Source organism: Lissotriton vulgaris, chromosome 12 (genome assembly GCF_964263255.1).
Source record: "Lissotriton vulgaris chromosome 12, aLisVul1.2, whole genome shotgun sequence".
NCBI classification, from domain to species: Eukaryota; Metazoa; Chordata; class Amphibia; order Caudata; family Salamandridae; genus Lissotriton; species Lissotriton vulgaris.
Window position 1 is genome coordinate 795005146 of NC_141700.1, and position 14912 is coordinate 795020057.

At 48.0% G+C, this 14912-nt stretch overlaps 1 protein-coding gene across 2 annotated transcripts in view; it reads right to left on the reverse strand.

The window, feature by feature from the left end:
* LRCH4 (leucine rich repeats and calponin homology domain containing 4) overlaps positions 1-13692 on the reverse strand; it is a 474501-nt gene extending 460809 nt beyond the window's left edge. For both annotated transcript variants that reach the window (XM_086946200.1, XM_086946199.1), the window contains exon 1: positions 13465-13692. In XM_086946200.1, coding sequence (XP_086802326.1) covers positions 13465-13630 — 166 coding nt within the window. In that variant the 5' untranslated portion in view covers positions 13631-13692. The remainder of the gene's footprint in view (positions 1-13464) is intronic.
* Between the last annotated feature and the right edge of the window lie 1220 nt (positions 13693-14912).

Consider the following 14912-nt stretch of genomic DNA (forward strand, 5'->3'; position numbering starts at 1 on the left):
TCCATTGAGAAGGAGCCCTGCGTGTAATCACAGAGCACAGCTGCAGCAATGTGTGATCCTTGACAAGCTGCTGTTTCTGCACACCCCTGCCACCCCCTACCCCTCCACCCCGTGCAGTGGTCCTACCAGTGACCAGCAGGTGGCTCCAATACTAGTGTAATATATGCACCTGTGCAATAAACGTCAGAAGGGATGGGCGGCCGAACACGGGCCCAACGACCACTCACTCACAGCAATGGAATCAGACTTCTGCTTCATGGCCTTTCAGGCACAGACCAGTTTACGGGAAGTGTATTTATAGCAAAAGTTTGCAGGCAGGATGACTTACTCAATCCAAGCTCCAACATCTGCCCCATCATAGTCTATCTGGGAACTCAAAAGGGGGGTCTGGAGGAGGAGGGTGCAGCGGAGAGGACGGGAGTGGGTGTTTAAGAGAAACACATGCACCTTCAAGGAGTGCTAGAACATTTTTTAAAGTAGTTCTTTGAATGTGAAAAGTGGGAAAATACAAGTCCTCCAGTCAAAATCATGGTAAACAAGCACTGATATGCAGCAGGTCCCAACACAAGACGAGGAAGTAAAGCCACCGATTAGGAGCAAGCAAATGAGTTGGACAGGGAGAACAAAACCCACGGTAAGCATTGGTATTACTCGCAATAGGTCGCGGCAACAACCAGCTAAAAGCGGTCTGTAGGCGAGACCCAAAAATGTGACAACAGTCGTAGCGGTGAAACCACAGAATTAGGACAGAAACTCTTCCAGGTCCCTCCTTTTCCTCCACGCCCAAAACGCGATTGCTTCGTATCAAACAGAATATGAATTAATTCATTAGCTAGGGCATTGATGGGAAAGTAGAGCTTGTTAATTAGGATACCAATACAGCCACATTAGCAAGTTGATGTGAGACATGATGTGCTACTAATACATGGTTTGTGCCTGCCCGCAGGAGGCCTGGGCTTCACCAGGAGCAGATGATGCTACACGGCTCGCGAGCGAAAACTGCAAAAGCAACGCAAAGATTATTGTAAACCTAGAGGGAGGTTCAGAGGAGCTCCCTCCAGAGTCTGTACACCTTTGACGTCAGACACGTGTCCATCTCCAGCTGTGCGCAGTAATCACCAGCTGCAGTACAGCACAAGCTGAAGGCCCCACCACATACAAGATCTGAAGGGACAAGTCAAACCTCTGTAAGGTTGTATGACGGAACAACGCAGGGAAATGCTTGGCATGCCTTTACAACGCATTTTTAATTCACTTTTTTTTTTGAAAACATGAGCTTTTATACCGAATGCCATTATATATATATATATATATATATATATATATATATATATATATATCACATACTTACATACATATATATATATATACATACACATATATATCTGTGAAGGGGAGAACCCCCAACTGATCATAAATGTGTTGTAAAGGCATGCGTTGGCAGTGTTCGAACCTCCAACCGTAGGCCCTGCTGGGGAATAAGAGCGAATGCAGAAAGAAAGCACCGCGCTCTCATGTACCATGGAGTTCCAGGCAGACACTGGCCAGGGTGGGAGGAGAAGGGACCTCCCCCCAGGCCGTGCCAACGAGTCAATATGCAATCATGCCATCTGGGCTCTGACAGCTGCGGCACCAGCCTATGGGCTACGAAATGTGACCGCTGGAAAAGCAGAAGTGTTAAAAGTGCTGCAGCCACTTACTCACATCCTGTTGTGACAGCCGCCTTCACCCCAAACTTCCTTCAAGTGACGAGCGGGGCAGACAGTGCTGGGCTGAGAAGAGGGCCCCATGGAGGTGGAATCCAAGGGCCAAGCAGACACAAAGCGCTACAACGCCTCGTCAGGGGCAGTAAGCGCTATAGGAAAACAACTTACAATTGAATGTGCCCTTAAACGGCTGGAGGCGCCCCTCTCACACACACACACACCCCTCTCTCACTCTAATGTACATGTATGTCATGCCTGCGCGCGGAGCTCCCTCGGTCTCATTATTATTCACATACATTTCATGTCTGCAAGAGGGGCTCCCTGTCAAGAGGGGCTCCCTGTCATCACACATCCATCACGCGCGGCCGAGCACGCCTTCTGGGCGCAGGGCTCCGTGACCCCCTCCCCTGCCTGAGGGGGGGCGGCTTTAACGCTTTGTTTTTAGAAACAGCTCTAATGGGATGTGTTAGAAACACAAGCAGGGCTTACAACAAGCGCCGACATTGTGCAAGCCCGCTGACCCACGAGAGCAAAGAAACTGTACAGGAGGGGGGTGACCAGGGCCGGACACTGAATGCAGAGAGGAAGGAAGGGTCAAGAAGGAAATGACGCAGGGTCCAGAAACCCAACGCTAACATAAATACAGGAATACATCATCCTCAAAGAAGGACTGAAGGATGAAACAAAGAGGCGGCAGCGACACCATCTAGAAAGAAAACTCTGAATACAGAGAAAGAAGGACAGGCTCCAGAAGGGAAGGACCGAGCGGGGTCTAGAAACCCAACTCATAGACATACACCATCCTTAAAGAGGTAAAGACTGAAGGATGAAAGAAAGAGGCGGCAGCGACGGGATCTAGAAAGAAAACTGCATACAGAGAGGAAGGAAGGCTCCAGAAGGGAAGGACCGAGCGGGGTCTAGAAACCCAACTCATAGACATACACCATCCTTAAAGAGGTAAAGACTGACGGATGAAACAAAGAGGCCGCAGCAACGGGATCTAGAAAGAAAACTCTGAATACAGAGAAAGAAGGACAGGCTCCAGAAGGGAAGGACCGAGCGGGGTCTAGAAACCCAACTCATAGACACACACCATACTTAAAGAGGTAAAGACTGAAGGATATAAGAAAGAGGCGGCAGCGGCGGGATCTAGAAAGAAAACTCTGAATACAGAGAGGAAGGAAGGCTCCAGAAGGGAAGGAAGGAGCGGGGTCTAGAAACCCAACTCATAGACATACACCATCCTTAAAGAGGTAAAGACTGACGGATGAAACAAAGAGGCGGCAGAGACGGGATCTAGAAAGAAAACTCTGAATACAGAGAAAGAAGAACAGGCTCCAGAAGGGAAGGACCGAGCGGGGTCTAGAAACGCAACTCATATACATACACCATCCTTAAAGAGGTTAAGACTGACGGATGAAACAAAGAGGCGGCAGCGACAGGATCTAGAAAGAAAACTCTGAATACAGAGAAAGAAGGACAGACTCCAGAAGGGAAGGACCGAGCGGGATCTAGAAACCCAACTCATAGACACACACCATCCTTAAAGAGGTAAAGACTGAAGGATATAAGAAAGAGGCGGCAGCGGCGGGATCTAGAAAGAAAACTCTGAATACAGAGAGGAAGGAAGGCTCCAGAAGGGAAGGAAGGAGCGGGGTCTAGAAACCCAACTCATAGACATACACCAATCTTAAAGAGGTAAAGACTGAAGGATGAAACAAAGAGGCGGCAGTGACGGGATCTAGAAAGAAAACTCTGAATACAGAGAGGAAGGAAGGCTCCAGAAGGGAAGAACCGAGCGGGGTCTAGAAACCCAACTCATAGACATACACCATCCTTAAAGAGGTAAAGACTGACGGATGAAACAAAGAGGCCGCAGCGACGGGATCTAGAAAGAAAACTCTCAATGCAGAGAGGAAGGACATGCTTCAGATGGGAAGGACTGAAAGCTGAACAGAGCAGCGGGTGGGATCTAGAAATGTATAGAGGAATACATCATCCAAAAATTGGAAAGAACTGAAGGATGAAACAAAGAGGAAGGGTGGGATCTAGAAAGCATAATATGGTAACAGAAGACGACATCCTCCAGAGGGGCGTTACTGAGCCTGAAACGTAGGGAAGGGGATGGTGGGATCTAGATAGAAAGCAATCTGAAAATACAGAGGAAGGCAGCCTCCAGAGGGCACATGGACTGAACCAAAGGGACGAGGATGGTGGGATCTAGAAAGAAAACTGAATACAGAGGAAGACACCCTCCAGAGGGTCATTGATGGAACCGAAGGAACTGTGATATCTTGAAAGCAATCTGGGAATACAGAGGAAGACATCCTCCAGAGGGGGCGGGGATGGCGAGATCTGGAAAGAAAACTGAATACAGAGGAAGACACCCTCCAGAACAAAAAGGGGGTGGTGAGATCTGGAAAGAAAACTGTGAATACAGAGGAAAACACCCTCCAGAACAAAAGGGGGTGGTGAGATCTGGAAAGAAAACTGTGAATACAGAGGAAGACACCCTCCAGAACAAAAGGGGGTGGTGAGATCTGGAAAGAAAACTGAATACAGAGCAAAACACCCTCCAGAACAAAAGGGGGTGGTGAGATCTGGAAAGAAAACTGTGAATACAGAGGAAAACACCCTCCAGAACAAAAGGGGGTGGTAAGATCTGGAAAGAAAACTGAATACAGAGGAAGACACCCTCCAGAATAAAGGGGGATGGTGAGATCTGGAAAGAAAACTGTGAATACAGAGGAAAACACCCTCCAGAACAAAAGGGGGTGGTGAGATCTGGAAAGAAAACTGTGAATACAGAGGAAGAGATCCTCTAGAGGGAGCAGAAACAGATGGCCTAACCTAAAGAACAGGGAGTGCCACTATCCCGAAACCAGCCTAAGAATATTAAGAATGACATCCCCCAGATGGGCAGGAGCTGGAAGCTCATCCCAAAGGCTGTGGCGAGAGGCATCTAGGGTACATGAACCGGAGGCCAAACAGAAGGCATGGGGTGAAGCAAAGCCAAGAAATGGAACTTTGAATCAGAGTCCATTCTCCAGAAGGGATGGAAGGACCAGGATCTAAAATTCACTCTGACTATTGAGAAGGAACCCTCTGGAATGGCTTAAAGCACAGGCCGAAGTAAAGCGAGGGGAGCGGCAAGAGCTGGAAAGCAATCTCAATGTAGGAGAGGAATCTTTCAAAAAGGCTGGTCTGGTCAGGAGGTTGAACCAAGGGGACGTAATCCATGCTGTACTATACTATACCAGGCACTTTAAGCAACGGGCCTCCAAGCGATAATCTACAATGTCAGCTCAGAATAAATGGGGAGGGGTGTAAGCCTCAGAGATTGATTCTAGGGCTACCAGAAGAGGCGGGCCAACAAGATATAGAATCCAAAGGATGGAGACATTCACAGGAAGCAGATTGTACATTTTTATCCTTACTAAAGTCCGTATTGCGCAATCAATGGGTCGATATGAGGGCACCCTTGCGTATGTGGAGTAAAGGTACTAACTCTCACCTGTGGTGCAGGGTGTGAGGAAGGGCATGGTTATTAGGGCTCTCAAAATAGTACAGCTTGCAGTCTTGTACAAGGCTTGTCCACCCCTTCAAAAGCCAATAACCAGTATATGCCACAAAGAAGCCATTGTCCTAAAAATGTAGTTCAGACAGTCGCTTCTCACCATGGACTATCTCTAGTAATGGAGCTGCGCACTGCTGAAGACATACTGTGCCGATACGAGAAAAAGTGCTCCCTTCTCCAGCCCAGATCAGGAAAAAGGCCAATTCAATAAAAGTGGCACTTAGTACTGTCCACTTACCAAACAAGACAGATACTGTTTAAAACTTTATAGCAACCACAGGCTCTGTCCTTTATTGCTCAGTCTGGAGGGGGAAATCAAATTTACACCGCTTACTGTCAAAAAGTTGTATTTTACATAAAATTAGGAAGCCAATACCCTGGAATAAAGAAAATATCTGACTCCCCAGAGTAGCAGCGCCCACCTGGAGTGAGCATAGAAGGGTTGGGCTGGAAGCCATCGCTAATGCGGACTCCAACATCTGAGCCATGCTGAAGCCCCATCACGGATGCCCGCATGTGCTCCCTAATGACTAGGTCCTATACCCTTTATTTCATTCCTTATTTTAGCTGTACCCATGGAAGCTTTACAATCTTAGTTATTCTTGTTTAATTATAAAGTAACTGTATAAACAAATTAAAATCTTTACAGTGAATAAAAAACAGCTCGGAGAAAACAAAGCGTGCAGCGACTGCCCAACAGCGACTACAATAATGAATAACCAAGCCACTGGGCACAAACTAACACTTTACAGTTTGTAAAACTCCTTTATCTTATTGAATCAGCAACGAGACAAGTCCGGTCTCGTTACGACACGTATTGGCAAAGACATTGGCAAAAACCGACCATCGAGGTTAGCAAAAGGCATTAGCTAGGTCTTTACCCAAACTGCTTGGAAACTGCCATTTGTCGCTTGAAAAACAATAAGCGGTTGTCAGTGCAATAGTTTTCCTCACTGCTTTATTTTCACACAGTACCTCCAGTTCTACTTTTTTTCCAGTAAATGGCCACTTACTCTTTTTGGGCCTAACTCCCAAGCAGTGTTTTTTGTCCTTCCTTTCAGTTTACCACCATGACATTCGCTCCTGAAGTGGGGACCTTTGGCTCCTCCCTCTCACGATGACTGTAAGACCAGGGTGCACGTGAGGATGAAGAGGCTGCCATTTTATCCAAGTGGCGGTCGCTACTGTCTGACCGCATTATACTTTTGCGAGCTAAAAGGTGGTAAACGCCACAGGGACTAGTAATGGTCTGCCCTACTTCGACACTGACACCGTTCTTCTGATGGCTCCACCTACCGGGCATCGGTTACAAAGACCTCTCGGTCCAGCCAGAAGTGTCTCTTCACTACACTCACCAATGCCAAGTCTGGAGCCAGCCTTCAAGTCCATCGCTGGTCTTAGCCTCGAATGACTTGGGGTGACAGAGTCATGGCTCCGAGACACAGAAGAGCCAGACAGCACGCTGACGGTGGCTTCCAGCTAGATATAAAATGAAAGCATTTGGGTCAACATGGTACCACTTCCCATGTTAGCTTGAGGAGAAAGTTTAGCTGTTGAAAGGTATAAGAATTGACAGGTGCCTGGGGAGGGTTTGAATTCAGCTGGGTTTGTGTGGTAAACTGAGGCTGAGAGGTTTATTGGGGAGGGTGGGGGGGGGCGTACTATTTTCCCACCACAGGTTGTCTCTTGCCTTCCCTCGGTCTTGGATTCAATGGCTCCCACCCCTGATAAGGATTCAAGACAACATTCCCATCCATCTCCCACGTTTCTCAGGAACCGGTGGACTCTGCAGCAGAATCCAAAACAGCACAAGTTGGGTGGAGAAGTGGCCTTCTTGCCAAAAACAAACCACTTGTCCAATAATGGGCAGGCCCAGAGGAAGCTTTCCTGGATCATTCATGAGAGCATTGTCGATGCAGAACTGATGCATCTAACCACAGAAGGAGCTCTCTGACATGGCTAGAGTTTCATCACATCCTTTAGATCTGCAAATTAAATTCACTGTATCTGATCATTTGCGTGAAGGACCATGAGTTTGTTCTCTCATCAAGCGGACTCCTAGTGCTGAAGGACCATGAGTTTGTTCTCTCATCAAGCGGACTCCTAGTGCTGAAGGACCATGAGTTTGTTCTCTCATCAAGCGGGCTCCTAGTGCTGAAGGACCATGAGTTTGTTCTCTCATCAAGCGGGCTCCTAGTGCTGAAGGACCATGAGTTTGTTCTCTCATCAAGCGGGCTCCTAGTGCTGAAGGACCATGAGTTTGTTCTCTCATCAAGCGGGCTCCTAGTGCTGAAGGACCATGAGTTTGTTCTCTCATCAAGCGGACTCCTAGTGCTGAAGGACCATGAGTTTGTTCTCTCATCAAGCGGACTCCTAGTGCTGAAGGACCATGAGTTTGTTCTCTCATCAAGCGGACTCCTAGTGCTGAAGGACCATGAGTTTGTTCTCTCATCAAGCGGACTCCTAGTGCTGAAGGACCATGAGTTTGTTCTCTCATCAAGCGGACTCCTAGTGCTGAAGGACCATGAGTTTGTTCTCTCATCAAGCGGACTCCTAGTGCGGACTACACAATGGCTGGGCACTCCTTCAACCCTACCTCATCCTACTCAGACTAAGCCTTTCAATGGTCAGCACACTAACATTTCGGATCTTACCCACACAGCAATTTCTTCGCATCAGGTTTTTCTGCGGGCGCAGCACGAGTGAATACCTTAAGAGAACAGTTAACATGGCCGCACGATCATTCTAGCATCTTCGTGTAAGCTAGGATACCCATCAGATGAGACTTGTTATATCATATTTCCAATTGATTTCTCCAACGCTTGCCCTGAAACCCTGGCTTAGCGTGAGAACCCACAGCCACATTTAAGGAAGTCCCAAGCTCTGTATTTCATCCAGGTGGGTTTTCACCCGGCTCGCTGAGCAGAGTTTGTCCTCAATACTTTTCAGCCCGACATCCCTGGTATTGCATGACTTGTCAGCGGGTGTCACCTGTTTCCAACGCATGTGCTTCGGGTGTGCACGGCTCAAACTTCAGGAAAGAAATGTTATATTTACACTGATACCTTGCAGACCCTCACCACCATCCAATGGAGACCCAGGAGTGGAGCCAACAATAAACGACAATTAACAGGCGAGGATCACTGCCCCCACTGTCAGGGCAAAGACCATCCGGCACTCCTCTATGGCCACCAGCTCTCAGACTATGGAAACGCTCCCCATCTGCCTGACGCACGGGCCTCCAATAGCCATGAACATGGCTACCAAGGCAATGTATGGCTTCACTCGCTCAGAGTCAGTGGTCCATCACCGCTCCAGACCCTGGAAGCTCGCGCCATCATACGGTATCCATTATAGAAGCGAGCATCACTCTTCGTGGGGGTCTGGGGGCTGGCACTGCACACTCCTGGCGCGGAGCACATCTGGGACTTTTTAAAGCTCCCAGAGCCGGGAATGGTAGAGGGCTTTCTCTTTCAGTGCAGCTGCAATCCGAAACCGACAGTCACTGATAAATGTCTCCTTTTCAAAAAAAAAAAAAGGCACCCAAGAAGCCTGCTTTTCCCCCAAATTCCACTCCATAAGCCGATAAGACAGCAGCACAAAGGGGGCGATCCTCCTGGGTGACAAAACCCAACGGAAAGCAGATGTTGGGGTTTGACACTCTGCTGATCCAGGGAGTCCTCGGCCCGTGTGCCCTCGCGGTTTTGGCAAATCGAGGAACTGTACAAGGAGAGGGAAATGTAGTGATCTGCCTAAAATCAGACAACTGGCCAAGTGAAAAAGCCGGGCTGGCAACGAAGATCCCCCACTGACCAGCTAAGCACAAGGCTCTAAACGTGCACAGTGCAGTCCTCAGGGTGGAGGCCAAGAGGAAACCCACAAGTGTGGGACCCGCCCCTGCGGAAGGATGACATGCGACAAGATAAGTACCTCAGCTGTGAAAATTAAAAAGACTCTCAAGAAACCGGACGTGCCGAGCCAGGGGTCGAAATAAAGGACGGCAGCCGCGCCCATTGCTAGCGCCGATGCTTACACAGAGGGACTCTACCCGCGCCCATGGCCAACTCTCTAAAAAGGGTTTGTATCTACAATACCAAAGAAAGCAAAGACGCCACTGGGTGTAAGAATTATCGCACTAGGCCCTTAACCAATGTGGACATCTGGTATTAGCCGAGATCCTGGCCACCAGAATGCCCGGGGGATGCCGCCATTGGAGGCTTCGTGGCGCTGGCCCTCAAGGTACACTCAGGGCAGACATCCTTGTCCTCTGAGGAACCGATACTGGAATGTGGGGTGTGCGCCCAGGAAGCGCATGTGTAATGTTGTTTGCATTTCAAATACACTCACTGAATTGCTACCATCTGCAGCCTCACGCCAGCGAACAGAAAAGGAAACACTTAAGTCTATGGTTGTGTAATGTATACAGGAAGCACCGGGGAGAAGGGGGAGCGACAGGAGTGGACAGTGGATAGGAGTAACCATTGGTCCAACAAAAACAAGCATTAAAAAATATATTTGAAAACAGTAAGTGCTGTTCTATACTAGATTCAGTAATCAAGGAAGGGCTTCATACACAAGCGGTCTAGTTGCAGAGCGCACCATGTAACAAACACAACACAACACAACACTGAAGTTAAGAGCACTACAAAGAAGTCATTAGCACTCTTGGGGGCGCACAGGGCAGACAGGGGCTACCAGGCCTCAATCATGGTGTTTGGGGTGATTTGCCTCTGTGTCGTCCTACAATTGTTCTGGAGAGCAAACTAAGTGCACTCTTCTGGCACTTGAAGGAAGATGGCTTGCTATATAGTGCACTAAAATGAAGTCCAGTGAGTCGCAGATTGGTGGATAAGGGCAAAAGTAGAGAGTACCAACGCTTCCTTTGCGGTTGTGTGAGCGGGAGGGTAGGCTTATCAGACTGCGGGGCTAAGTATTTGTTGTACTCAATGATGCAATAAATGAGTCACACACTCAACAATAAATCTGAGACCAATTGGCAAAAATAAGATCGATTTTTATATAATTTTTCAGACCAACAACTTTGTTCCAAGGAAAGCACTTTTTAAGCTATGATTTTTCCAAATTCACACAAGAAATCACTGTTTTGCGTAATTATACACCTTAGAAGTCAATGGGAGAAAATAGGAAGATGTACATAAAATCACACAGTGGGTTCTCGAGGTTCACCTTCTGGATTGAGGTAACTAGCAAGGCCAGGGCCAATGTTCTGCCAGCAGATTCATTGGACCGCCAAGGATTCGGCCGGGAGCAGGGTGCAGAGGTTGTTGGTAGCTGGTGCACTACAATGAAGGGGGCCACCTGAAAAAACACTGCACATAGGGACTTAAAGTTGACTTCGGGGGTCCCACTCAAGGGAACAGGTCCCAAGGTCTCAGGACAAGGGGAGCACAGCTGGTTCATGGTTACCCAGACCAGGCTGCCTGGGAGCAGAGCAGATAGGATAGCCAAGAGTTGTGCATAGTAAAGTCTCTCCCCAGACATAGTACGAGGACTCACCCCTATCTCCTGCCATCATCAAAATGGCAGTATTCAGGAAGGACTGATCAGCTATCCCATGCTAGCTCCACATAGAAGTTTTAAGGGAAAACCGGTCTCCTTCCTCCCACACTTCAATGCCCAGGGCTCCCCCTTCAGCTCCAGGGATCTAGACAATACACGCACAAGGATTGGGGAAGCTGTATCTTATCCTCCATCATGTGCCACGTAAAACCAGGGCAAATCACATAAGGTCCCCACTGGCCTTAACAATTATATACTCACCACAATGCAAAGTCTTGCTACCATCCAAACATCACACACGAACTCAACCTGCTCACAGGGTGCTCACAGGATGCTGATGCAAGTGTCTGAGAGTCAAATATCAGCAGTACTTTACAGAAGTGGGCCAGAAGGTACCTTCAGAGGAAGGAGGTGGCACTCGCCATACGGATGCCCTTCTGTGCCCAAGCTGCATTGGTCCCACCACTGCAAATTATGATCGGACCCAGACCCTATGCATGGGCGGAGTGGGAAGAGGGCAAACGCGTGTAGCAGGCTTATTGGGAGGCCTGGCACATCATTATTTCAACAGGCCATCTCCTGCATAAAATTAGAAGTCTGTCCTCACAAGGGCCGTACAGAGAGTACGGACTAGCACTGTGTTAGACTCTGCTGGAACTAGTACTGAATAGGATTAAGTCATATGGCATCACAGCAACTGTAGAAGTGCATAGAGCCTGGAAATCCGTGAGAAGCAATGAGCAACATGTCATCAGAAGGCCATGTGACATCATAGTATCATTAGAAGGCCAGAGCATGTGAACCTGTTAGAAGCAATGAAAACCATGAAGTCACAAGATCATGTGGCATTGACCGAGATGACATCCCGTCATCTGTAGAGCCCCTGGGAAACACGTGACAAGCAACAAACACTATGACGTAATCAAAGACCAAACTGTCAAGTGCCTTGAAGACTCCTCGTCAACTAAATAGAACCCAGCTCAAGTCACTGGTTCATAAAGAACACAGGTCATAAACAAAAACGGATCACACCTTCAGAGGGGACACGGATGCACCGAGTGAGCCGAGGCAAGCCACAGATTACTGAACCACCCACAGTACATTGCGGCCTCTGTTGGAGGGGTCAGAGGACGTGGAAGGGCCTAAGACCTGAGCAGAGGAAGGGTTTGGATGCAGGACCAGCACTTCACGAATTATTAAATATGACAAAACAATTGTAGTAGATAAAAAAGTAGTCACTGCAGAGACGGTAATCAGCAATGAGTAATGTCATCCGATCGCTACAATAGAATATTAACTGAGCCTGTACTTCACAGGAATAGAGAATGACTGCAGAATCTCAGATAAAATGAACTTCTGAAGATATATTATGTGCCAGTGTAAAGGGTGAAACTAGTCAGCAGGCCGCAGAGCAGGGTACTCAGAGCCACTGAACAACAATCTGCATTGAAGTACCTTCCAGCAAGGGGAACCCATACACTTGTATTCACAGTAACATCAGCCCTCGCGCTGCACTGAGAGGAGGGAACTCTTCACCTGTACAAGGATTCAATACTGTGCAACACAGTGCTGTGCGGCACACATCGGTCTATAGTTAGAGTAAATCTTACTACAGCAGGAAACAACACTTACAGAAAAAGGAAACACACTTTAGAATGTTACTTTACAGGATCAATATGTTAAACTATAAGGAATAACTATGTCCGAGTAAAATAATCATAAATGTTGAATTGATCGAGAGTAAAATAATCAAAACGGTATACAAGGCATCAGTACTTCACAATCAGCATGACCAAAACATTATAACATACAAACTAGAGTGAAAGAAATGTAAACATTATAATACTAGGGTAGAAATAATCTGTAGTCTATTCTACAGGTAATCGGTCCATCGTGGAGCCATCAATCAACACCTTAGTATTATATTGTAGGGTACTGTAAGCAAAGCTCAGTGGAAGACGTCATCTGAATTAAAAGTAGTCAACACATTCCAGTTCATGAAACGAATCAGTACTATGGTAAAAGCAATCAAGTGCCAAAAGGCAGCGAGGCAACTAGTAATATCCAGTGTTACACAAATTAATAGTTCAGTTGGAGGGCAATGATACCTCTGCGGCAAAAATAATCAAAGCATTTCAATGAAAGCAATAAATATTTTCTGATGTTTTGAAGAAAAAGTAAATATTACAACATAAATCTCCACTCAATAATAAAAGTAACTAGAAAATTAAAAAGTAATGCATACACAAAGAAACGACTAATCGAATTACTGTGGACAAATCGTTACAAACGTCATTAAACACTTCCTAAAGTGAAATTAATGTATTTATACTGAAAGCAATATTATCAAATCCAAGCTTGAACAGTTACTCTGTGGAAAGTAATCAGTACCACCAAAATGAATAAGTACTCTGCAAGACAGACTAAAAAATGAATCAGTATGCTATAAAGACAAGCAGCATAATAGTTCAGAATCTGCAGCAGGGGCAAGCAATGCACTTTAAGAAGTAGGAGCCAGTGCTCTAAAGGTAAGTGTGCTGTGCAGAAGTAAGAAGTTGCAAAGTAACATATGATCCTGAGTACAAGCCCAGTGGGCGGGACTCCCCCTGTAAGTCACTGAGAGCGTGCAAGACCATTGGTCGGTCGCGTGACGTCACTCACCGGCGGCCGTGACGTCAGACAGGTCGTGATTGCGCACACTCTGCGGGAACTCCTTGAGTTTGCGGCCGGACAGGTTGAGCGTCCCCGAGGCCGCGGCCTCCTCCAGGGCCTTGTCGGTGCTGCGGCTGCCCAAGGCGGGGCCCGAAGGCTCGTCCCCCACGGCCATAGAGGGGGCTCGGGCTCCGCGCTCTCTCCGGGGCCGGCGGCTCTCACGAGCTCCAACGTTGAGTGATCGGGCTCGCGGGTCCGCGGGATGCGAGGCGCGAGCGGGGGGCGTGCCCACGGGAGGCTCCGCCCACCTGCCAAGAGTTACTGACTGGTCACGAGAGGCGTGGCCGCCAGACTCCGCCCACCAGTCAGAGTGCGCGGTATGCCGAGCTCGTGCAGGGGGCGGACTCACCGAACACCCCGCCCACCACTCGAGAGTTACTGAAGGACAACGAGCAGGAGGCGGAGATAAGAAACTCCGCCCCCCCGTCAAGAATTTTTTGAGAGGCACGAGCGGAAGGCGGGGCAAAGAGACTCCACCCAATAATTAGGAGTTACTCAAGAGCATGGGCCGAGCCACAATCTCCGACCACGAGCGGCAGGGCGGGGCTTACTGGCGCTGTCCGCCTATCAGAGAACTATAGGCGGGATACCCATGCCCTCCTGCTTATCGGAGCAGTGACAGGTGGAATGATGGAATGAACCGTGGATGTGGGGCTGAAGACTTTTCCTCCAATCAGGAGTCCGACAACAGTGTATGACCGTCCGGGCCAGCAAGAGCCGCCCCTTCCCATCAATCACATGAAAGGGGCGGGGCCTGAAGTCCCGCCTACATTTTGTGAATAAGTAGGTAACAAAAGCCACGCGGGGTAATGGGCGGAGCTATAATTTCTTCTTATTCCTCCCTCGCACCCTCTGCACCAATCACGAAACGCAAGAGTGGGTGGGCCAGAAGGAGTAGGAGGTGGCTACCAGAGGGCCGCCATATTTGAGTGGGAAACAGTGTATTTACTTGCTGAAACAAAGTCAAGTTTTCCAGTTCCATCATGGCTGCTGACCTCAACAAAGGCAGCCCAGAGGTGGAGGGTTATCCGTGGAGAGTTATTAGGCCAACCCTCAGCGCTCTGTCCACACCTATAATAAGGGGGCACCCACCCTGTAGGGAACCTCTTCAGGGTGCGACCTCCCACTGTAGTACCAGCCCTTTATTTTTTCATTTTTGCAATAGGTCTCTTATTTATTAGAGTTTGAACTATTGGCATTGTAAATGTTAATGGCTTGTGTCAATATGAGTTTTGTTAAACAAAATAAATATAATGTATTTGGAATGCTAATAGGATAAAGTTACTGCTAGTGCTCAGCACTGGTGAGACCCGGCCCACTTAAAGCTCTGCCCCACGTATACTACTCCCCCGCTCATTGTTGTTTCCTATGCTGCCCCCAGATTTTGACAGCTGTGT